At 44.0% G+C, this 25,236-nt stretch overlaps 3 protein-coding genes across 3 annotated transcripts in view; 1 reads left to right on the top strand and 2 right to left on the bottom strand.

Annotated features, from left to right (window-relative positions):
- Nucleotides 1-3,653, top strand: part of arid1ab (AT-rich interactive domain 1Ab) — a 64,707-nt gene extending 61,054 nt beyond the window's left edge. The window contains exons 19-20 of the mRNA XM_020614920.1: nucleotides 168-298; nucleotides 393-3,653. Coding sequence (XP_020470576.1) covers nucleotides 168-298; nucleotides 393-2,315 — 2,054 coding nt within the window. The 3' untranslated portion in view covers nucleotides 2,316-3,653. The remainder of the gene's footprint in view (nucleotides 1-167; nucleotides 299-392) is intronic.
- A 7,951-nt stretch (nucleotides 3,654-11,604) lies between these two features.
- On the bottom strand, nucleotides 11,605-13,203 carry LOC109968568 (uncharacterized). The gene is made up of 4 exons (XM_020614919.1): nucleotides 13,106-13,203; nucleotides 12,961-13,019; nucleotides 11,727-12,880; nucleotides 11,605-11,657 (listed from the first exon to the last, which is right to left on the bottom strand). Exons 1-3 carry the CDS (start codon nucleotides 13,126-13,128, stop codon nucleotides 11,730-11,732), a joined length of 1,233 nt encoding a protein of 410 aa, XP_020470575.1. The 5' UTR covers nucleotides 13,129-13,203; the 3' UTR covers nucleotides 11,605-11,657; nucleotides 11,727-11,729.
- Nucleotides 13,204-18,228: 5,025 nt separating this feature from the next.
- tpbg1b (trophoblast glycoprotein 1b) lies at nucleotides 18,229-21,980 on the bottom strand. Its single transcript, XM_020614913.1, has 2 exons — nucleotides 21,398-21,980; nucleotides 18,229-21,145 (listed from the first exon to the last, which is right to left on the bottom strand). Exons 1-2 carry the CDS (start codon nucleotides 21,649-21,651, stop codon nucleotides 20,296-20,298), a joined length of 1,104 nt encoding a protein of 367 aa, XP_020470569.1. The 5' UTR covers nucleotides 21,652-21,980; the 3' UTR covers nucleotides 18,229-20,295.
- Nucleotides 21,981-25,236: the final 3,256 nt, after the last annotated feature.

The following is a 25,236-nucleotide window of genomic DNA, read 5'->3' as shown; positions in this document are numbered from 1 at the left end:
CTCCTCTGTGCTTTGGGAAGTCTTACTTTAGAATCAGTCGTCAGATACAGGCTGCTCAGTTGAAATGTATATTTAGGAAGATTTAACCTGCTGCTACAGATCAGTGATCCAGTTAAGTGGTGATGATCACACTGATTTGGATTCATTCTGTTTCTGTTTTATCACAGGCACACCTGAGGCTTGGAGGGTGATGATGTCACTAAAGTCGGGCCTACTAGCTGAAAGCACCTGGGCCTTGGACACCATTAACATTTTACTGTATGACGACAACAGCATTTCTACTTTTAACTTATGTCAAGTAAGTTCCACCAACCCATGTCTCAAAAATCTATTTTGTTGTCACACTGTGTATAAAAGTTCATAGTCTTAGTGACCATTCTCTGGTTTCTCAGCTGCCTGGATTCCTGGAGCTGGTGGTGGAGTATTTTAGACGCTGCCTCATTGAGCTCTTTGGCATCTTAAAGGAGTACGAAGTAGGAGACCCTGGCCAGCGCACCCTAATAGATCCCAATGCTACTGAGGACTCTGATGATGAATTTCCCATGCCGGAAGGTGAGGACATGGATACAGATGAAGAGGATGAAGAGGATGAGGAGGCAGAGGAATCAAAGACCAATCCAGATCCCTCCCCTCTGGTTCAAGTGAAACAGGAGGAGGAGAGCTCCAAGAAAGGCAAGTCTTCAGAGGATGAGGAAGAGGAGAAGGAAAGGGAGTTTAATATCAAGGAACCCAGTACCTCTACCTCCAGGACCCTCCCAGACCCCAACCTGCACTCAGAAAAGCCCAAACAGGCTAGCAAGTTTGACAAACTCCCCATCAAGTTAGTGCGGAAGAAGAACCCCTTCTTGGTCAACCACTCTTCCAAGCTTGGGCAGCGGCAGAGCTTTGACAGTGGTTTGATACACTGGAGCATTGGTGGTGGTGACACTACCGAACACATCCAGACCCATTTTGAGAGCCAGATGAACCTTGTCAAGCAGCAGAAACATAAACCAACAGCCACTGAGAGCCGCAAGAAGGTCCATGTGCCTGAGACACCAGCTGAAAACCCTGAGAAATCCAAGTCCATCAGGGAGGATAAGCCTCAGCAGCCGCTGCAATCCTCTGATCCTCAGAAGTCTCCTGTGGAGAAAACCTCTCCTCCTCCTCTTCTCATTGGCACACCTGTCACTGCCACCATCGATGATGTGCTCTCTGCCCGCCCAGGGTCGGTCACAGAGGAAGTGGTTCGAGGAGGCGCAGAGGAGCAGAAGGAGAATGGCAAGTTTCTGTTCAGCATCAACCCCGAACTCCAGAGCCGCCGCAATGTCAAAATCTTGGAGGATGAGCCTCACAGCAAGGACGAGACACCGCTCAGCACTCTGTCGGACTGGCAGGACTCGCTAGCTCGACGATGCATCTGTGTTTCCAACATAGTGCGCAGCCTCTCCTTTGTCCCTGGGAACGACCTGGAGATGTCAAAACATCCAGGCCTCCTGCTGCTCCTAGGCCACCTGGTGCTGCTCCACCACAAGCACCCTGAACGCAAACAGGCACCAGTCACCTATGAGAAGGAGGAAGAGGAAGATGAAGGCGTGAGCTGCGAAAGAGATGAGTGGTGGTGGGACTGCCTCGAGGTGTTAAGGGAGAACTGTTTAGTCACACTGGCAAACATCTCAGGCCAACTGGACCTTTCCATCTACCCAGAGAGTATATGCCTGCCACTGCTGGATGGCCTGCTCCATTGGGCTGTCTGCCCCTCGGCGGAGGCCCTGGACCCCTTCCCCACCCTGGGGCCCCACGGCTCACTGTCCCCACAGAGACTGGTGCTCGAGACCCTCAGCAAGCTCAGTATCCAGGACAACAACGTCGACCTCATACTGGCAACGCCACCATTCAGCCGCTTGGAGAAGCTCTACGGCTCGTTGGTGCGTCTGGTCGGTGAGCGCAAGGTGGCCGTCTGCCGGGAAATGGCAGTTGTGCTGTTGGCTAATCTGGCCCAGGGTGACAGCCTGGCAGCACGGGCTATCGCTGTGCAGAAAGGCAGTGTGGGTAACCTGCTGGGCTTCCTGGAGGACAGCCTAGCTGCCACACAGTACCAGCAGAGCCAGAGCTCCCTGTTACAAATGCAGGGTGCACCCCAGTTTGAGCCCACCAGTGTGGACATGATGCGGCGGGCGGCCCGAGCCCTGCACGCCCTGGCTAAGGTAGAGGAAAACCACTCTGAGTTCACTTTGTACGAGTCACGGCTACTGGACATCTCGGTGTCGCCACTTATGAACTCTCTGGTGTCCCAAGTGATCTGTGATGTACTGTTTCTGATTGGCCAGTCATGACAGCCGTGGAGAGGCTTCAGCTCTGCGTCTTTACCCCTCACCCTTTTTTGTGTGTGTGTCTGGCTGGCTGTCTGTTGCGTGTGAGTGAAAAGAGCAAAACTGACTGTCCTTTTTTTTTTAATTTATGCAAAAATCACCTCGGACTCCACTGTCTTTCTACCCCTCTTCTCGCTAATGGAAGAACTATCATGAAGGGACTGTGGGTTTTAAACATCAGAAAAGGAATGATACTAGCAGAGAAGAGCAGATCTGGACCCAGGCATAGGACGGAGGGCACTGCCCCTGCAGAAAGAACTTTTTTTAATGAAAAGAAAAATCTCCATAAAAAATAAAAAAACTAACCAAAGTTGCTGTCTCGTTTACAGTGAGTTTGGGGGAAATATGTGCTTGCGTTCTCCCTCTGGGGGTCAGCAGGGGACGAGGGCACGGACTAAACAATATTATGGTTCATGTTTGGAGGCTACAGTACATAGACTCACGGACTGTGGTGTGGTATAATTGCTGTAACTTTGGATGCTATATACTCAGCCCCACAGGAATGACATTATTGGCTGTGAACATCTGTCATGGGAGGCCTGTGCAGTAGATTGTAGGACATTTTTCTGTACTGTACACCTTAAAAACTGTAAACATACTGTAATAATACTGTTTCACACTGAGATACGCTGGCCTGGCAGCAAACTGTAGTTTTTAAACATCGGTTTTAGTTCATCTGGAGAGAGAAAATGGCTTTTCCCCCAAAGTATGGTGAACCTACAACACCCCGACCTCTTCTCTTTGTCCCTTGATTGTATGACTTGACCCTTATATTAAAAAGTCACCTCTTTAGGACTGGTCCTCAGATCTAGATGCAGTCCAAGCTGCAGTGTATATATGATGTTGTACATTACACTTCTCTCTCTTTCTCAACTTCTGTTGCTCTTCACTGTTTTTAACCTTTGATGATTACAAGTTTCCCTGCATCAAGTAGGCCATGTGATTACTTGACGGCCCACCCTCTCCGTTATGTTGGTCCTTCGCCCTGCTCATATCCTGCTCTGAGGGGTGGTGGGGTGTTTAGCCGCTGTCCAGCACCACCCCCAACAAACACAACTTCAGGTTTCAGTTTGGCTCTGGTCTGGATGTAGAGAATACAGCAAAAATCATGTCTGCGGTTTCATTTGAGCTCCTTCATAAATGACAAACTAGACCTTGATGAAGAAACTATTTTGTTTATTTTTGTTTCCAGTGATGCGGATTCTACATATTTGTATTTCAGATGATGTAGCTAAAAACTTGATGTAAATTCCTCTTTTTTTCCTTTTTTTGGCTTAATGAATATCATTTATTCAGTATGAAATCTTTATACTATATGTTCTACGTGTTAAGAATAAATGTACATTAAATCTTCGTAAGACATTTGCTGTGGATTTATTCATTATTTCTCTTGTACTTTGTTTGAGGCTGCAGTTTCATTTGGTTCACACATCACAATTTGATACCTTTTAAAGCAGCATAGTCCACGTTGGGCTGACAGCTTTGATATTTACACAAAAGCACAACACACAGCGGAGTAGGCTGCTTATCAGGTGTGCAGCCATGTTTTCTGTCCCTGCATTGATTGACATCTCCCCATTATACTGCATAGTTGTCCCTGTCCCTGATATTTACAGTGCCTTGCAAAAGTGTTCATACCCTTTGAACTTTTCAACATTTTGTCACATTACAACTACAAACTTTAATGTATTTTATTGGGATTTTATGTGATAGACCAACACAAAGTATCGCATAATTGTGAAGTGGAAGGAAAATGATACGTGGTGTTCAGGATTTTTTACAAATAAAAATCTGAAAAGTGTGGCGTGCATTTGTATTCAGCCACCTTTACTCTATCCTTAAATAAAATCTAGTGCAACCAACTGCCTTCAGAAGTCACCTAGTTAGTAAATAGAGTCCACCTGTGTCTAATTCAATCTCAGTATAAATACAGCTGTTCTGTGAAGGCCTCAGAGGTTTGTTATAGAACATTAGTGAACAAACAGCATCATGAAGACTAAGGAACACACCAGACAGATCAGGGATAAAGTTGTGGAAAAGTTTAAAGCAGGATTAGGTTATAAAAACATATCCCAAGGTTTGAACATCTCACCGAGCACTGTTCAATCCAACATCCGAAAATGGAAAGTGTATGGCACAACTGCAAACCTACCAAGACATGGCCGTCCACCTAAACTGATGGGCCGGACAAGGAGAGCATTAATCAGAGAAGCAACCAAGAGGTCCATGGTAATTCTGGAGAGATCCTCAGCTCAGGTGGGACAATCTGTCCACAGGACAACTATTACTCGTGTACTCCACAAATCTGGCTTTTATGGAAGAGTGGCAAGAAGAAAGCCATTGTTTAAAGAAAGCAATAGGAAGTCCCATTTGCATTTTTGCCACAAGCCATGTAGGGGACACAGCAAACATGTGGAAGAAGGTGCTCTGGTCAGATGCAAAAGACTTGGGACAGGGGCGGAGGTTCACCTTCCAGCAGGACAACAACCCTAAACCTACAGCCAGAGCTACAATGGAATGGTTTGATCAAAGCATATTCATGTGTTAGAATGGCCCAGTCAAAGTCCAGACCTATATGCTGTTGAGAATCTGTGGCAAGGCTAGAAAACTGGTTCGACAAAGTATTGACTCAGGGGGCTGAATACATATGCACGCCACACTTTTCAGATTTTTATTTGTAAAAAATCTTCAATACCACGTATCATTTTCCTTCCACGTCACAATTATGCAATACTTTGTGATGGTCTATCACATAAAATCGCAATGAAATACATTTAAGTTTGTGGTTGTAATGTGACAAAATGTGGAAAAGTTCAAGGAGTGAGAATACTTTTGTAAGGCACTGTATACTACATTGACTGATACATAGATAAACTAAGAGTGTGACACCCCCACCCCCCTCCACAAATAGGGCCTCTCTATTTCATTTAATATTTTTGACAGAGGCTGCATTCACCTTTAAGACAAATCAAGAACATGTATCCCTGAAGGAAACCAAAATCCTTCCTCAGGAAAGTTGTGACATGTTTATTTCCATTGCAGCCCTCCATGGAGAAACAAAACACAGGCAGCTTGAGTTACATTTGGCAAGATCGTTTTCAACAGCTCCAGCCACCTCTTGATGTGGATTTACTTAGTTAAGTCCTCTTTATTCAGGAAGTCTCTCTGAGATCAAGATATGTTTTGTAAGCAAGACATGAAAGTGGTCCAAAGTAAAGTCCTCCCTTCCTTTTCACAACATTAACTTTATGGAACTGCAGATCAAGAATAGATCTGCACTCAATGGACAGGATTAGGCCTGTTTTCACGGAGTGTATTTATCAACTCTGACAATATTAAAATTAGAAATGGAGCTTTCATACAGGAAAGCTCTTTAAAAGGGAACTGCATTGATAAAGTTAGGGATCTCACATGACAGATTTCAACAAAGTATAGTCAAGATACAGTATCTGGATTTTTAGTGCCAGTCACTATTACACAATTAAATGTGTCAAAGAATGAAAGAGCATTTATATACGAGTTAAATGATGTTTACCCATGATTTGGCCCTAGAGAGGGGGGTGTCAAGCCATGCTGTCATGAATCTTCAGAGCCCTACAATAAGCAATGCCATTTTCCAGACCTAACCTACCCTTGACACAAAGCGTCCCTGAATCCTGTCCTCACCTAAGCAAAGAGCAGATATGTGTCTTGACACACAGCATCTGCACTGGATTTGATTTGCTCAGGTTAAGCAGTGGCTGGTCCAGCTGGTTTGTAATGGCAGTCACCTCTGAGAGTCTGCTCATTGTCCAACCACTGACACTGTTCTACCAAAACTGCCAATCATAAGAAAACTCACTAACAACCTCACTGAGTCTAATTTTATTATCACCAATGTAAACTGTGGGTGTAAGAGTGATGGTGGAAGCTTCTAAAACAATGGGTTATACATTTCCCATGATGCAACTCAATACCATCTTCTATTAATTTAATTCAATTCAATTCAGTTTGATTTGTATAGCACCAAATCACAACAAAGGTCGTCTCAGGACACAGAATAAGGTCTGGACCTTAGTATTATCATAAAGGGAAAAACCCAATAACTGCCCTTTCAGTAAGCACTAGTTGGCGGCTTGTATTTACTCCATCCCTATTTGTTTTATACATGCACGAGATGTGGCTACTTCCTGGACTCTACTGGAGGGATGAACAAAGGATATTCAATCACATGGTGTTTTGATGGTGGTGGTGGAGACTCTGTTGAACACGTTGCTCCAAAATCTCCCATAGGTGTTAATAGGTTGGGATCTGGTGACTGCGAAGGCCACAGCATATGATTCTTCATTTTCATACTCATCAAACCATCCGGTGACGCCTTGTGCACTGTGGATGGAGGTACTGTCATCCTCATTTATTCAGGTCTGTCCTTTAATTTGCCACCTGGCTGTATCTCAGCTCAGATCCAGGGGCAGATTAATCCAGAGTTTGGGGCCAGAAGTGCAGAAAGCAGCCATCACAACCATCAGAGCATCACAACATGTGGGGGAGAGCCGGGCATGTTGTCACATTTTTTCCTCAGTTAATGCAAATAATACACTGTAATGTTGTACCAAGTGAAAGACACTTCCTCTCTTTCTTCGTATTTTCTGCAGCTACAGCGCTTCTTTCACTGGCACATCTGTCAAAATTTCCATTTTGCAATGTTTTCCCCCTTAGCTGGAGAGTGGTGGGACAAGACTGTCGAGTGGTGGGGCCTGGCTGGACTGGGTTCTGCATGCGTCGATTGGTGATGTAGGAGGGAGAAAACTCTGTCTCCAAAAATACAGACCTAGCCACTCGATTGCCAGCCTGGATGTTTCACATTCAAGCGTCACAGGCGATGTTGATGTGCCTCTTCAGTGGCCTGTAGAGCTGTCCTGTGGTTGCAATCAGTGAGAACAATGGGGTGGGAAGGACAGCATAATTATGTCATTTTCTTTGGCTTAATTAAACCTATCAATGCAACGATGAGACTCCTGGTTGCCCACAAGTAGCAGACAAGGCTTTGAAACTCTGTCAAGTGTGTGTCCTTCATCCAGCCTGATGGTTTTGCCCCTCCTCTGCTGCCAGATGGTCTATTTATAAGGAAGTGGTCACTGATATGATCTCTTGGGTCTCAAAAAAATGGGCAAATACTTTTTCCTTTTGCTGGGACAGCACAAGCCAGCATGATGAGTGTTCTTCTTGTATTTGTATAAATCCACATCTGGTTTTTGGGCTGTTGTCATGCCAGTTTCTCCTGGCTGGAGCTGATGCCTTTGTAGCACTTGTGCAAGATTGTCAAAGCATTTACATTCTCTTGATTGTAGCTACTCACTTGGGCAAGGCTCCTTGCCTCTGGCTTCCTTGGGGATGAAATGCATGGTGCTTCAGGAAAGCGGTAAATCATTCTGCTCTGGCCTCTTCTTTTTCTGCCCACATAGCAGAGATTTTCAAATGCTATGCCACTGCAAACTCATAGGACAGCTGTCTCACTTCATTAGCCAATAAACCAAAGTAAATGTCTACCGACCTTGTGATGTACTCTACCAGTTGCATCTCCAGTTCAGGGGAGAAACCCTATCAGAGTTTTTAATAGCCAACACTGGTGACTGGCACAGCTGCCTGACCCTCAACCTCCTCACCGGAGCATCTCAGCAATAAACAATGTTGAAATCTTTGGCGGTCCTTCTGATTGATTTGTGATGAAGCTTCACCTGCCTCACAGCCTCCAGCATCACATTTGGTGGTGTTCCGCCATTCTCTGGTTGTGTCTGCACTCCTGTTCGCTCCCCATTGTTAGCAGAAAGCAGCGTACATGGCATGTACACTAGTTTTAATGTTCCACTGTGGAACACCATATAGTGGACAGATGTACACACTCAGCATTTGGATACCACTACTACATGGCAAACACACTGTACAGTGAGTAGGGAGTGATTTCTCTCATAGCTCCTAACCTTCTTCCCTCCTTGCTATTTCTTTTATTTCAGTCACTTCATTGTTCGTCCTTTCGTCCATTTAAAACACATTTTCACATTGCATTCACAACATTTTCCAGCAAGTTCTGGTTGCACATTTGCAAGGAGTAATTTGTCACATGTGACAGCTTGCTCCCATGCAGTCCACTGGGCCAACCTGCTCCATAATCTGCTACATTTGGCTAAATCTCAAGGCTATTTCAAGCTAAAGCTGTCCTTAAAGCATCAAATCACACACTCCTATCAACCCTAGATAAATTTAAAATGTAAATATTCATACTTAAAAACATTTTGTTACATAAATTGTTGGCTTCCATAGTTTTACTTCGGAAGGGGAAAATGAGAAAATTGTGCTCAACTCAGCTTTGATTGAAGACAAACAGGATGCTGACTCAGGCAGGTATGGGACACACAGCGTGGCTATTTGACTCAGGATAGCACCCCTAGTTTTGGAGGAATGAACTGTGTGACAACTTACCTTTGTGACTTTCAGTTTAAAATCCTTATTGACATTATTTTGTGTCAAACATCATTGGTAACTTAACTAAACTTGTACTGCTCCGTCCTGTTATAAGGTTCATTTGACTGCACTTTAGTGGTGCTTTTATTGTCTATGGCAGTGCGAGTCATCTCTGTGGGTCATCTGGTGCTAAAAACACAATAGTAGGCCTACAGGCCTTTACAGGGAACAGCTGTATTTGAAAAACAAATACTGGGAACATGTTTATTTTGCATAAAGCACAGTGCTGAAGTATTTTGTGACTTAAGCAGCTGAACAATATTTAAGTCAAAGTTTGGCTTCTCTCCATTCATTTCATGCATTGTTAGAAAGAAAAACCTGGGCTGGAGAGGAAATTACGCAAATAAAACTGTTTCCATTAACAAAAAACACCAAATGCACCCAGGTGTGTTGATTGTTCATACAGTCATCAAAATTACATGTGTGTTTAAAAAGAAAACTCTGTAGTGAAAAACTCCTTGCCGAGTCAGCATGCACAACACGAAGCTGATTACAGGCACTGTGTTTATAGCTGCGTATCTTGCATGTCATTTCCATCAGCTTTTCATCCACACTCAAATCACACAAGCACACACAGACTCTCAGGTGAAATCTGAGCTAAGTGAATGCATCTGTAGCTGTGACGGACTCCTAGAACACAGTCTGCAGAAGTGCTGCAATTAATGATAAAAAACAGAATCAGAAAAAAAAAATCATGTCCACTACAGGTGTTAAAAAGTCATATTCTCAGTTATAATTAGCATCTGATTGAAAATGAAAGATAAACCTGTGGATCTGCTTAATGGCATCCTTCACCTGCTTTGGCAGCATGTTGTGAAACACCATCCAGCCCATCCCCAGCTGATTAGTGGAGCCATGCCACATCTGTCCAGTGCTCCTTATCCATATACAGTGGTGGAAGAAGTACTCAGATCCTTTACTTAAGCAAAAGTAATAAAGTAAAATACTCTATTACAAGTCCTACATTCAAAATGTTACTTCCAATACAAAAGTAGTACTAAAAATAAAAGTACTCATTATGCAGAATGGCACATTTCACATTCCTGTATATCATATTGTATTACTGTTGCATTGTGTACATCACATTTAATGTTGCAGCTGGTAAAGGGGGGGGTTACATTTAACCAGCTTATATGCATTCAATTTGAACTAAGCTGCAGCTACCAGTAAGACAACCTTAGTTCTGTTGTTGCTAAACACCAGATTCTGTGCATGAAACTCATTTTGGCCGACACCTGAAGCCTGCAGACAGCTGTTGTGGATTTCTGGAAGAGCTATGACAAACAATCACACCAAGGGTAAACACACTACCAACAATTTTCCCATGTCTGTAATGAGATTTTTGAGCCGTTATAATCACCTAGCAAATCTTCCAAAGCCCTGCCCCATCCCTCCATCCACTCTTACTGAGAAGCAATCGCAGCTCTGATCAGAGGATGCTGGGTAATGCATCAGCTGGAGGGTTTGTCAGTATCCTACATAATTGTTCCAGCACAAGTCTCCGTTATTAGGCCAAGATTTGCACTTAGGTTTGTCCAGCGTCATACAACATCCACATGCATAATACAGAATAAACTATTAGGGGAAAGAAGTTGTTTGAGGTTTGTGTTACTTCCATATAATCTAGTTTGTAGCTACTGTATGTGGTTTTCCTCACTCTTGAAGTACAATGCCCTCATCTGGTCAGAACAGCCACCTACAGTGTCTCTGCCTCAGTAATACTGGATGGGCGACAGCTCTTGCTAGGATGAATAAACAGAGGAAGCTTTGCAGTGGAGTTTAGTGTTCAATTCAGTTTCTGCATTGTGTTCATTTAGGTGTCTGCTCTCTCCTTTTGTCTCATGTTGCAACCTTTCATAGAATTAAAGTGAGCAACAGCTTTGGTAGAAAACAGCTAGAATCCCAGCAGTGGAAGTCAACATATCCTATCTGGATTGAGCTTCAGAGATGTTGTTCAAACCTCCAGATTGAAATACAGGTGGTGTTCAAAACCAGTCTCCAAGCCCACGAATGGAAACAGTCCTGATGGCAGAGTGCAGGAGTTGTCTGGGTTAAACTGACCAGATGTAGGAGATGAGTCAGTAAATACTGGAGGTGAATGAAGGTTTTGAAAACTATTATAATGCTCAAATATGCATGTTTGCCAATAAGGAAAGCCCATTTCATAGCCAATTCATTCTGCATTTCCAAAGCAGAGATGCAGACAGCTAGTGACTCAGGGTGATGGACTGCAGATCAGGGACAGTGCCAATTATCCTGAACCAGTACATTACACACACGATAAAACTTCTAGGTTGGAGGCAATGAGAAAGCATGCAGTTACATATGGGGTGGACTGGGAGCCAATAGTCAGTGGTGACCTACAACTAAAGGTCAAAAGGACTTGCCCAAAACTTAAATTCAAGGGAGACCTCAAATGCCTCTGAACAGGAGACTCTTACTGAGGCCAGGACAATCATGCAGCTTAAAGGACACATTCACAGCTCAAATTAACATGCCACATTTGAAGCCTTTAGTAAAGTTTCAAAAGTAAAAACTCTCCAGTCTAGCATTTACATATCCAATTTAGTCCTTGTTCTAAACTGTAATGCTTTTGAAAAGGCTTAATTCAGTATGCTGTCAGATATTTGATAAGGGTTCTTTGTTTAAGCCATTTTTGTACAACACTTCACTCACTAGGTGGCAGCAAGCCTGCATTTATAACCCAAACTCCAGCTTAACCACTGCAAGTTAAAACAACCAAACAACAAAATACAAATTAAAGCCTTTATTTCATAACAATTCAGCCAACAAGTCGACCAGCACCTGTAGAGAAGAGCCACATTAGAAGTCAAGCTTAATGAATCTGAATAGTGAGAACTAAAGCACACTCACCTGCTAGGGTGTGGGATTCAGTTTCACCCTGACCCACTTGACTGGGTGAGGAACCCTCTGCTGCTGGGGCTTGAGAGGTGGGCGGCGTGTATAGGGCTGCTGTGGCTTCTGGCGACTCACAGCCTCCTGTCCAGGCTTCCTCAGCCGTCTGATATCATAGCCACCAAGGGGTTGAGGGATTCTGTAGGTCCAGGTTGGGGAGAAGTGCTTACTCGCTCTATGTCCAGAGTCAGGGAGGTCACAGGTTCCCTGGGCCCATTTAGTGCTGGGGATCTTCCCAGAGGTGGAGCTGGGTTTGGAGCCTAATGTCTGCTCTGTGGATGTATACTGACTAAGTGGGTCAAAGGTAATAACACCATTTTGGTTGTAGAGTGATGATGGAAGAGACTTGCTGTCACTCCCAGGGCTGGAGACCACACCGAACATAGGGTAGTAGCTTTCTAAGGGATTTCCTCCTCCAGTCACAGGAAGCCATTTGTGCTGATTTGGCCTGCTGCCGTCATTTGGAGCAGATGGGAAACGAGACCGTTTAGATGCTTCAGAGCTACGATGTGGAGACACTCGTCGACCAAGCACAGTGGCTGATGTTTGCCTTGATACAGAGTCTCGCTGTTGGCCGGAACACTTTGCAGAGGGCAGGGAGCGTCTTTGTTCATTGTAGTCTCGTGTTTCGGCAGCAGCACTCCGAGATATCTGTGCTGCAGACAGGTGGGAGGATGAACCCTTCTCAGAAGGGCGCCGAGCAAGTACACAACTGCTGCTAGTACGCCGTGTGCCCAGCTGAAGGTCATTCTGGTTTTGATTCTTACATATTGAACTTCCACTAGCAACAGAAGCTGAAGGACCTGAGAAGTGATTTTCTGACACCATTTGAGCATTTACTTGTTCAGAGTCAGGCTTCATCAGCACACTGCTCTCCATAAACCTGACTGAAGAGTGGCCACTTTGCATGGAGCCGCTACTCAGAGATTTCTGGCTATGCCCACTGTTGGCTCCAGTTTCTGCACTGAAGCCACTGCTCTGAGCAGAACCTGTATAAACAGAGGCCTGTCTGAATTGATTCTGGGAATCGCTGTTACCAAGTCTTTTTAGTCCACTGTCCTGTTGCAAGGAGCCAACATATCTGTTGCCATTTCCTCCCTGGGAGCTCCAATCTGTAGGAGAAACAGTATAAATCCACAGCTAACAAAGCAGCTCAAAAAAAAAAAAAAAAAAAGACAGGTTTTGTACTCACCTTGTGAAACCCAGAAACAGCACACATGCTCTGCTTGAACCAAACAAACCAGCAAGATCCTGGTTAGAAAAGAAGATGTCAAGATCAGAACAAAATGGGACCAACAGCATGTAAACACACATTGAGTGTTTGCTTCAAAACTTACCCCAAATAAACTCCACAAGCCATTTCTGTGCACCAAGACAGCAGCCAGGCCAACACGACAGTAGCCCAACCACCCTGAAGCTATGCAAAGCACAGGGGGAGCATTTAATGCAGCGTGCATCCAATCACTGCTTAATGAAATGATTGTCTGCAGGTGTTTGTCAGGGTGTGGCCTGTCTTTGGGAGTGCAGCTCTGCTTCTTTTCCGCCATGTTTTCCCTGGCCTGCAGTCTTGAATCTTTCATTTATATGCAAGTATAAATCTTTATTTGGCTACAAAGAGCCGTTTGACACACACAGTAACATTTAGCAGCTCTCACCTGTGCTGCTTGCTGGGACCTCTCCTGTCTGCACCCTGCCTGACCCTGAGTTAGTCAGTCTTGAAGGCCTTGTTAAAGTTATTAATCATGCATCCTGCTCCTCCTAACACTGAATAGAACCAGGCTGCAGCAATGATGCAGTCAACCCCTAACAATACATCAAGATCAGTGTGCGTCTACCTTCTGTTTGCACCATATAAATCACATAGCGAAAAAGCAGCAGCACAGTCGCTACATATTCTTACTTTACGTGAACTCTTTCACTGATAAGCGAAACGCATCATGTCATATTTGCACCAGTGTGATGTCATCAGCTTCCTGTGTGTGTCTGACGGATCTGTGACCATGTGGTACACACCACATGAAAATCACCCTTTACAATGTCAGTGTAGGAGACACTGCCACACACACTGAGGCAGGTAGCGGACTCACTCCCTGGTAGTCTGGCAGCAGTGAATCTCCATGACAGACTGTGCTTGGTCAGTAGTGTTCATTTATGACAATCCCCCGCTGCCACACGCCAGTGCAAGACAGATGCAACTGTCGCTCTGTCCAACTTTCCCAACTAGTGTATATGCCTTCATCATGTACACTTCGAGCCACACATTACAATTTACACTCTTATTGTTCATGGTTGTAGGTGCTCTGGTGGCCAACATTCACATGGGCCTCCTTAACAAGGCAGAGCTGCAACAGCAAAGTTCCTCCTCTCTGCTGTAGGAGAGCGTGACACCTCGCATGCGATGACCAGATGAGTGTGGTGGCTTAGATCAAAGACACAGTTTCCTGTCAAAGGAAATAGCACAGCTGATTTTTTTTTCACAAATGGTCCCCCCCTTCTGAATTCTTTCTATTACGCCTATCAACATTAATCTGAGCAAGAACCCAAGTCAAAGTCCTCCATGGGAATTAGCAAAACAATATTCCTGATGACACAGGCTTAAATCAAACTATAAATGAGGTCTGTCTCATTTTCATCCAAAACATAAATCATTCCTTTTTTTGGACAAAGGATCTGTGACTTTTTAGTAGACTCAGGTCGTGGTGGGTTTGGTTTTTTTTTCATGGGATTTAACACAAAACATTCATATTTTTTCACCCTTTAAGCTGATGTTATAATATGGAGCAGCATTCATATCCATTGGGATCACGGTACTGGCCATTTGATGATGTGAGCCCTATAGTTCTGTTTTAACTCCTGAGAAAAACATTTGGCTGTTCAGCAGCAGCCAGAGTCTAACAGCTGCCTGCTGCATCCCAGAACAACGCTGATGAGATCTGTGACACTCTAAGGCTGCGTACACTACACATTACTTTCTGAAGATGTCACAATTCAGTGTCAGCCCCTCACAGACACAGAGAAGAGCAACAACAGTGAGACAAGGAAGCTTCACATTTGTTGGACATTTGTGGAAAAGATTCTGTTCAAACTAGAATCTGTATCTGAGCTGGTTTTGAAGAACTGCCTGATTTGACTGTTGCACAAATGATGATGTTATTCTTGTTCGCATGTGACTCAGATTTCAGTTAAATCTAAGCATGTGTGGCAGTTCACACCACAGCTGGATACAAAATATGAACGTGCACTATCAACACAAAAAACAGAATTGAGCATTAAGGGCTGTGATGTGAAGAGAGCCTAAACCACGCTGACTGAGGCTGGCCGCAGAGCGGAGTGATAATTATCTGCAGCTTTGTCACTATGAGCAACGCTTTTCAGTTCACAGACAATCGCTTGACAGCAGCTGTAACTTTAACTGAGGGCTCAGAAGTTCATGTGTGAGTGTACAAATTACGATGAAGTGTGTAACATGCAGGGCTGGAACAGCATGTCCTGATCCAAAGTGTGCAGCACCGTCTCTTCAAATGTAGCAAGATGGTGTGAAGTCAGACAGAGCCAGTCAGCAGATGGCGTCTCCTCTCTGGAACAATCTACTGCTTGCCCTCTGAACTGTTCTTCTTCTGACCAATCAGATGCCTCTGGTCCCTGTTGGGTGCACTGGGCCCCCAGCAGCGCCGGCATCAGCTCCAGCATTTGAAATAATGAAGGTAATAATATTGTAAGTCTCCTCCCACCGGGAAGGCGAGAGGACAAAATACCTATGGAGAGTTCACACCCAATCCGTTCCACAAGCAGCTCGAGGGTTTGTCACAATCCTACGGGCAAAATGTTTCACACTAACTTATTGTTATAGGAAAATATCAATAAAACTATGAATATATAAGTATTTGAGCCAGTACAGCTCTAATGTTCTTATAAAATACTCACTACTGTAACTGGGCTAAAAAGTGGGAGAAACTCATAGCCTGCAATAAACTGTGGGTTGTATCTGAACCACTGTGGGTCTACTGAGGAGGAGTGTGAGCCCAAGTGCCTTCAGATGACTCCTGTGTCCAGCCAGACTATTGTGTGCTCTGCTCAATTTCCACCCAACTCATTGATGCATGAGGCAGATGATGAAGTAGTGCAGTAAGTATCTTGTCCTTTCTTTAAAACGGGTCAAGGCCATTTATAATGTAACCAGCTACATAAACCCTAAACCCACTGTTCTGTGAGAGGACCAGAGGCAAACCACTGAATCACAATGTATACCAAATCAATTGAAGGTTTAATGACCTTCCTTTGGAACAATTCATCTTCATACTGGGCTAAGCTTGATGATCTTTGCTAGAATGTAAAGCAGAGAAGAAATTGGCCTTTAAATTTCAGCACTGAGGTTAGTCACAGCTTTATGCGCTTTTTCCCAGTTTGAGACAAGATGGAACACAGAGGGAAACATGGATCTCTAACTGAAAACTCCCTAACCCTGTCCTGCTATAAATAACCAACATCAAACACTAAACAAACCTACAGACAGGCCACATAGATCGAGAGACTAATGCACGGCCAGCTGGAGGACAGCAGATCCTACAGCACAGCTTCAGGACGCTGTCTACCCAGAGCACAGAGGCCCAGAAAGGGGGAAGCCGTTGGGGTTGGGGGGCTACAAAGGCCTGGAAGAGCCATGCTGTCACTCCACTTTACATCATCTCTGAGATCAATGGAGATGGAGTCATGAAGACTTCAGAGGGAAGCTGCGTTGTTGCGGTAGAGTGGTTAACATGAGCCTGTCTTTCATACGAGACAGGACTTTGTTGCGAGCATTTGTTTCTCATTTTCCACTGGTGTGAGGCCATGCACCAAGAGGTTTTTGTTTAAATTTCAAGAGCATAAAGTATCCTGTTATGGATATGTGGACACATACTTCTTGTACAAACTCTGTGCTGAACATGCTCGACTGATAGATTGCACATTAAAGCACATCAAATCCATTTGCGATGTGAGTGCTATCGAAGTCAAACTGAAACTTTAATCCTTCTCGCTTTTTGTGTAAGGAAATATGAAGTACAATGACAAAGCTTTTGAGATTGTTTCATTTTTCAAAAGAGGATACAGTCCCTCTGTGTGGGGTCTCCCATGGCTCCAGACAAGATGGCAGATTGAGACCAAGATCTGTGCATTGTCAACCTAAATGGGAAATTGTCAACTTTTACCAGAGGTTGGGTTAAATCCACTCTTAATTCCAACCCTAAACCCAAGCACTCACACATTCACACACCGGTGACATCACCGGGAGCAACTGGGGATTCGGTGTCTTGCTCAAGGACACTTCAACGTGTGAACTGGAGAAGCTGGGAATCGAGCAGCCAACCTTCCAGTCAGGAGACAACCCGCTCTATCGCCTAATCCACAGCTGCCCTGGCCCCCATGTTAGCAGTGAGCTGTTGGCGTAGCTGTCCGTGTCATGGTTCCAGCTAAAGCAAATAACATATGGAGTCACAATGTAATGTACAATGTGCTGAAAAGACAAATGGGTGTAAACAGTGGCTGAGATGTTACTGCAGTGGGTTGAAAGTCCATGTTTTCTGTTGGAACTGAAGCAAATTATGAACTATTTTCAACGTCTGCCCACACAGGTATTATATAAATCAAATGTATTACAGCAACAAACAAACAAATAGAAGTGAAATTTCTTCCTTTTGGTAATTACAGTATTGACCAAATAAGTACATGAAGTACTGCATTTCAAATGGATTGTTAGAGAGATGTCAGAAAGATGGCAATCTGAATACAGTGTGTGTGTGTGTGTGTGTTAGCTCCAGCCTTTATGAAAGTGATCAATGGGAGGCCATTTGGCTCTAATGGCCAGTTGAGTCTGATGTAGCAGCTCCTCGCTCGCATTCTGACACATTGATCAAGTGAACAGCAGAACAATGGGTAAGACCCCACTGGAACCACTTCTCTGGTTCATTTGCACCTTCACTGTCCAGGACGGTTGGACTTAAAGGATGGGTGGCATAGTTCATCGCTAAAAGGAGAGGGAAGAAAACGGAGACCAGACTTTCACTACTCTGTCCTCGGCTGAGAGAGACAGAGAGACAGCTGCATTTGTTGTCCCATGGCAGGGGATTGGGTGTCTCTGTCATGCTGCTGACTGCTGCAGTCTCTTGTTAACATGCTCAACTCCTCACAGATGTGCTGTTCACTTTTAAGGCATATTCCCCGTCATGACCATTAAACCCATGGAATAGCACCACAGTGTTCCCAGTGACAGGGGGTGAATAAAATATCGTAAAAAGCCAGCTGTGCCAAAAAGAAATACTTTAAATGTATTTTGCAAACAACCACCTACTACACAGAATACGGCAACAAAAAGCTGTTAAGGTTTTTAAAACTTCTTCCTGGAAAGAAACCTCAGTGGCTTGTTCGAATAGAAGATGAGGCTGAAATAAAGGCATGATCTTTTAATCAGATATGTGCAACAAACAGTTTGAAAGAACATTGTAAGTGGAGCAATTTTTCAGTTTTTAACAAGCCTCTCTTTTACACAGGGAGTAATGTAGAACGTCTGGGTGTATTTGTAGGCATCCTCTCTTTTCATTGTATTCTGCTGAGACAGTCTTGCACAGCCTAGAGCAAACAGACCATATATTTTTTTAGACAGCCAGGCTCATAAAAGACCCCCCCCCCCCCCAAAATAAAGAAAAAGGCACAGCTCCTAATTCACACTTTAATGAGTGAAAATGGAAGTAATGACATGCAGGAAATGATCTGTCTTCTTTCTGCTCTGCCAGGTGACACCGATGATCCGTGGCCAGCTTAATGCCCTGGTTGTGACATGTTGTGTAACAGCAAATGAAAAAACTTTTTCTGGGATTTTCTCCCACAGGCAATTATTAAGAATGATGACACTTTACCAATAGCTGGATCAGAGCGCCCAACTGTGTCATCATGAGAGAATCCTATTACGCAGTGGCATAATGGTCGTCTGTGGAAGCAGAAAGCGGATGAGCATCACAAGGCATCTTTTTGTGCTGGAAAACAAAGCTTATTTGGGACGTCTCTCCTTTGGGTCGGCATGAGCCTCAATTGTTTTCTCCTCTGCGAGTAAATGTCTGGCTTAATATGTTTCTTGGTTTAATCCAACATTACCAATACATTCATTTCTGAAGTTTCTATGGCACAAAAGATGACATTTGTGGTAATGAGTACACAAATATCATGACTTCCTCAGGCTTTATTTTGTCATTCCACATGCGGTAAATGGCTCTGTGTTACAAACACTTGTGGATCACTATCAGAGGAGCGCGGGGAACTTCTTGACTTTGGCTTCAGTTGACTCCAGGGCCCCTTTTCCCCGTTTCACTAGCAATTTGGGCAATAAACACTCTGAGCAATGGCATCCCCCCTCAGTGTGTTTGTCTCACTTTGCAGCGACACAGCAAGGCCAAGAAAATTGCTTTTGTCATGTAGTCATTTAAAAAACAGGGGCGACATGCGACACTCAAGCTAAAAGAGGACAATCATGTTTTGCTTGGGATTCTTTCACAATGAGGTGATATTTTGGATTCAGTTTAAATGTGTGTCTCAAATGTAATGGTTTGGCTAAGAAACACATTTTTGACATGGATTTCAATTGATTCTAGAGATGAACTTCCACTAAAAGACCCCACTGTAAAAGGAAAGTAGTAGAGAAACAATATTCCTCTCTCTTTTCATAAGGATCTGGTCAGAGCAAACTGCTGAATGAAACAATATAGCTGGTGTTTTAGAATCATCTGTATCTTATCAGTGGGGGGAAAAATCCCTAAACAGAAAAATGTGGAGAGCCAGACTTTTCTTTCAAAGAGCTTCCAGAGGGGCTGTTGTCTTTAAGGAGGGAGGGGGATTGCTTTCAGCGGCCTCAGCTCGGGACTGGTTCTCATCATTGTGACAATAAAACTCAAGGAGTTGAAACAAAGCAACGTTTCATGAAAAAAAAGAGAGAGCTAGGAGATTTCCGCTGGTCCGCATCGAATTGTTCCCCCTTCTAATCCGATAACCAAAGAGGAACAGAGTGGTGGTTTTAAGGAGAGCCTTGGTAAGGCTTTAGGAGGCTTAATTTCACTGTGGCACCCTGGGGTTGAAGAACGGACAGACCAAGGGGCTTGAAATGGTTCAAAGAGAAAGGGTGATTTATGCGTTAATTTCTTAGAGGATTGCTTTTGTAGTTATTGTTATTGTTGCAATTTATAACATGCTAAATATGAGGACAACATCTGAACGTGTGCCCTGTAGAAAAAGAAACAATGCTGACGTTAGGCACTTACTGTTGCTTTTGTAAAGACATAAATAGCAGGCAACGATATAAGAAATGTCAAACTGACTCAAGAGAGCAAAGAAGTTCTTGGTCTTCTGTTTAAGAGAGCATATTGGGTGTATGAGTGGGAATGGCTGAAGGATTGTTAATATCTGTATATTTACAGACAGATCTGTACAGTTTTTACATTTTTCTACTGATTAAAGCAATAGAAAAGAGTCCTAAGAGAATGCACCAGAGGTCACTGTCCTCTCACGCATCAACACTCGTGGAGACCTGTGATAACCTGGGGTCAGAGTCGATCTCAAAGCGATAGTGGTAGCCTTCCCACACCTCCCTGCAGGCATCCCGCATGTCGTAGATCCGCTTCTTGATGCCCTTGCGGTTGAGATAAAGTACAAAGAGGAAGATGAGGCCTATGAATCCCAGGACTATACCCAAGAAGACATAAGAGGTCTGCAAAGTAAGGTCTCCCCCTGCATCCCTCTGCTGACATCCCAGAGTCAGCGTGCCCACAACGAGCATGGATGTGTTTCTCATGCTGGCTGGGAAGGCGCACACAAGGCCCTCGGCATCTCGAATGCGACCCTGTGATCTGTTGAGCCACAGAGCAAAAGGTTCGATTCCACATATGCATGTGAACGGGTTGTCCCCCAGCAGAAGTACAGCTCTGGGCAGGGAGTCCAACTCTCGCAGGCCCTCCTCAGGCAACGTCTTGAGAGCGTTGAGGGTCAGGTCAAGCTCCTCCAGGTGCTCCAGACCTGAGAAGGTGGAGTTGTTAATGGCCACCAGGGAGTTGTTGGACAGCTGGAGCCGCCGGAGGTTGCTCAGGTGGGAGAAGATATGGGAGGGAAAATAGATGAGGCTGTTGTCAGACAGGTCCAGTCCCTGCAGGGTCCCCAGGGAGCTCCAGCGGAGAGACGTGGCCAAGTCCATCACTGACGAGTGGTTGTAGAGGGCTCGGCTCAGGTTGAGCTCCCGCAGAGACTGGTTCAGCACGGTGAAGGCCTCGGGGTGAATAACTGCCAACTGATTGTTACTCAGATCCAGAGAGCGAAGGCTGCGGAGTCCAGCAAAGGTGTGGGACTCTACCTCAGAAATTCTGGATTTAGGGACAAGAAACATCACTTAATTATTCATTTTAATTCACCTTAAAGCCCTATTTCATGTAACAGAAAGAATCAAATCTGTTTAACTGCTATATTTAAGAAACAAATGACTGAAACACTACTTTGCCTTTGAGACAATTAGTTACTTTATATTAAAGGAATGCTTTTCTTGGCGTCCTCACAATATGTTTGCTTTACATTAAAATAATAATAACAAGGATCAAGAGTGTCCAGGGAAGCCTCACCTGTTATTACTTAGAGACAGGTTGGTCACATTATCGAGTCCTTTGAACGACTCCGGACCGATTCGACTGATTTGATTCCCAGTTATGAACAGATTCCTGGTGTATCCTGGTATCCCCGTCGGGACACTCCGCAGGTCTTTGGAGACGCACTTCACGGTGTGAGCCGCCTCTGAGCACTCGCAGCGCGGAGGACACGATGCGTAAACAGAGACGAGGAGCGTGCACAAAACAACGCGCTGCGCCAAATCCAGCATGTCGGAAAGTTTAGAGCGCGGTGCAAACAAAAACTGGAAAAGAAACACAGACAAACAGAGGAGACGAAACGATCAGCTCCTCCAACACATCGCTACCATGTGGTGACCCGGCTGGGAATGCGCTTCAACTTTGCATCTCTGCAGAAAGTGTGGCCGGGAGGCAGGGTCTGATTTCCATGAGAACAAAAGTCGGGTGTCGTGCTGGGGCGTCGCTTCTTCTCCAACAATGAAATTTAAAGGACCATCGAGTAGTGCAATGATCTGCGGGGAGGGGCTTCTCCTGCTCGCACCCTGTCCAGATCTACGAGATCTTCCTCTCAGCTCCGAGTAGAAACAGGGGGATGGATGAGGAGGAGAAAGTGGCGCTCGCTTTTTAAATCCAGGATTTTTCCAATTCATTTTATTCTGCCAATAGATTTGGCCAGTGTTGTCATCACTTCCCCTCAGGTTACATTTACATCTTAAAATAAAGAATAAACATGACCAAAGTCTAATCACACATGATTTCGCTGTACGTGGCATCTTGTCAGACATAAGTCGGTGTCTTAGTTTGGGTTTAAAGCCTAGGGGCATGCAAATTGCTATTGCATTAAACGATTGCCATAACTTCAGTACTGGTGTGAATTTATTGCCCCTGCTCTTACCCACCTACCCAGGTGGTAGGGTCAGACAGCAGAAGCCTTTGATCCCTCTTCTTTTTTGAATACCATGATGCTCTGCATGATAATGGCCACTCAGCAGGGCTGTTAGCCACTTTAGAGTACAGCATCAAAGCTGTCCTGGCTTCTCTTCCTTGATGTATATTCTGACAGCTTTTCATGATGACAACTGGAATCACTTCTGAGTGAATTTCTAGAAGTTTGAGCAGGAGGAGGAGGAGGGGACATTCTGTCATGACTCAGAGCCTTGAGAGCAGACAGCCTTGATAAACACAGGTGTCACAGTTCAGTGATGGAAATAAAATCCCACAAATTTCTACAATAATAAACTTTATTGCGACTATAGCTATAAGTCATAAATACATTCAGAGCTCACAGTCACTTGCAGGAGTCTTAAAACTTCCAGTGGGTTATTATGATGCACAGTATAAAAGATACCTAAGGAATCAGAGAAACAAAAGAGGGTTTGGAAATTGCAGACTGGTGTAAGCAAATAGTGGCACTAATAACAGCATCCCGACAGTCTTTTGTCAAGTGGACTGAATCGCAGAGACCACAGTCTCCACATTCCTGGACCTGACTCTTGGATACAAGGCACCACAGCAGGCAACATCTAAAACCATTCAACTGATCCCTACTGAATATGGCATTCTTGCACATGCACTTCAATAAAGAAAGGGCACTATGCACAACCTCGATCTCTTAAATAAACATATATACTTCTACATATTTGTATGTCAGATACAGTAAATGCCATTGTTGTGATCGCAAAGGGCTATTCATTGATTCCTTCTCATAGCTCAAAATGTAACGATCTGTTTCACTAAATAACAAGCCACATATTCAAGAACACAGCTCATCCTCAATTTTAGGGGGGAGATATAGCAGAACTGCAGACAAGCAAGGGGATTTTAACTTTTGTTTGTTTCTACAGGTGTATTCAGTACAAATTTGGACAGATATAAAATGTCGCCCTTTATTTCCAGACTGCTTTCTTTAAACACATGCACAGTGGAGGTTTTCCCCAATAATTGACGTTAATGAATGTGGATTTAGGCTGATTACTTCTTAGCACTAATGACATGGTTTAAAAAGAAAGAATAGGCATGAGGTGTAAAAGTAAAAGCATCTAAAATATTCTCATACTGTATTTATATAGAGACCTTCCAATTTTCAAACTGAGGTGAGATTCTCCATGTCTTTCTTTGTTTTAATGCTTTGAGAACATGAATCTGCTGTTCTACAGAATCTGGAGCTACACACAGTGCAGACTTTGCACTGAATCAACATTTACTTACACAGGCCTTTTATGGTCCAACTTATTCTTATGGTTTACCAGGAATCACATAACACTCGAAAGAGATGAAGAGAAAGATATGGAAAATAAACTATAGACATCAGTCACTGAGCAGTTGGCTGCCATAACGCGCAGCTGATTAGAGATCATAATAAGTCGACCGTGAGCCACTCCTGTTCCTCCATGAATGCAATCACATGCGCTCTAATCACCGCGTGCATGACCAACACATAATCACACAGTTATCCGGGCGATTTCCTTCACTGGAAAGCAGAAGTGGTTTAAAGCAAATAGTGTAAATTATTCAGAGTACAAACCTGAAGATCGCGCGATCAAGTTCAAAAAGTCTATAAAGAGCACCAGATGGACAGTATAATGTGCGTTCAAATATTTTCAGGCAACATGGGTGAAACATACATGAGGTCACAGAGTATCTGATTTCAACAGAACCCCACGGGAAGTCTAGAAAACTGACAGGGTTAGCCCTACCTAGCATTAAACCCTTAATCACAGAGAAACAAAGTGATTTTCATTTATAAATTCACACCTGAATGACATCTGCTTTGGACTACTGGAGGATGTTGGCTGGTATATCAAAGCTTTGTGAAACAGTGTTGACATTTCACAATGACCATCCAATCTGATCTGCAGAGGTGGAAAACAGCAGGAGCAGCACTGGGGGAAATGAGGACTTTTCAGCAGGGGTTTACTAAGAGTGAAAAACCTGAGGATCCTGGCTACCTGCTGCTTCTGGCAGCACCGTGGACAAAGAGAGGGCTCAGCACTTTTTCTGTGTGATTGCAAACAATGAGGGGATTTAAATCTACTCACAAAAGCCATGGCAACCAATTTCAAGTGCTAGCTGTCATGTGGAATTTTGGAAAGCAGGTAAAAATAAAAACGCATACAAAAATGAAAACACAGTACACAAGGGACCAGCGACAGGGGTCATTTTTAGGTGCTGACTCTTGGTTCTTCCCATAAAGTCAAAATGAGCTATGACTAACAAAGCATTTCTCAGGATGAGCTAGTTAATCAGACCAGGATTAATAAGTCTGACTCCAACAGGCTTTTCATTCATCAGTGCACTGTTCTGAGAAGAAGAGGTTCCACATTCGAGGCCACAGCTTCAGCTTCCTATATTTGGCACAAGGAGCTGTACTACTCTGTTGGTTTCTCAAGGAGCCATGTTCACTGGAGCTGCTACAACGATCTGTAGTTAAAGGTGTAGAAACACTGTAAACCTCATGAGTTGATACATGGAATGCAGGTACGACACGTCAGAAAAAATGTCTTTTTACATGAGGCAGAGTTTCTGATATCCTGAAATACAAACTGCTCTGGCATATTCAACCTGCAGCTACATTAGATCAAGCATGAAATGCAATAAAAAGGCTAGGAAGGCATCTCACTGATTTAACATGTTTGTGCTCCCCAGTAGGAAACAGCATTGTGGAAGCACTGAATTATCAGATTACACACCCAGTCCGTTAGAAAAGAAGAGCAAACTCTGAGAACAAGGCAGGGACATTTCTCCACAGAGAGCGGTTACATAAGGTCTACACTTTGCAGGTGGTGATGGCTTAAATCTGCTGTCAGGCTTTCAATAATCATAATCCATTAAGTATG

Source organism: Monopterus albus, unplaced genomic scaffold (assembly GCF_001952655.1).
Source record: "Monopterus albus unplaced genomic scaffold, M_albus_1.0 scaffold154.1, whole genome shotgun sequence".
NCBI classification, from domain to species: Eukaryota; Metazoa; Chordata; class Actinopteri; order Synbranchiformes; family Synbranchidae; genus Monopterus; species Monopterus albus.
This window is presented reverse-complemented; position numbering and strand designations above follow the sequence as displayed.

What these genes read in the sequence shown, in the direction of transcription:
- LOC109968568 (XM_020614919.1), bottom strand. Translation starts at nt 13,128, where the DNA reads ATGGCTTGTGGAGTTTATTTGGG. An exon ending in GCTTGTGGAGTTTATTTGGG is followed by an intron (nt 13,020 to 13,105) that starts GTAAGTTTTGAA and finishes TTTTCTAACCAG; the next exon opens with GATCTTGCTGGTTTGTTTGG. An exon ending in CTGTTTCTGGGTTTCACAAG is followed by an intron (nt 12,881 to 12,960) that starts GTGAGTACAAAA and finishes TTTCTCCTACAG; the next exon opens with ATTGGAGCTCCCAGGGAGGA.
- tpbg1b (XM_020614913.1), bottom strand. Translation starts at nt 21,651, where the DNA reads ATGCTGGATTTGGCGCAGCGCGTTGTTTTGTGCACGCTCCTCGTCTCT. An exon ending in CTGTCTCTAAGTAATAACAG is followed by an intron (nt 21,146 to 21,397) that starts GTGAGGCTTCCC and finishes CCCTAAATCCAG; the next exon opens with AATTTCTGAGGTAGAGTCCC.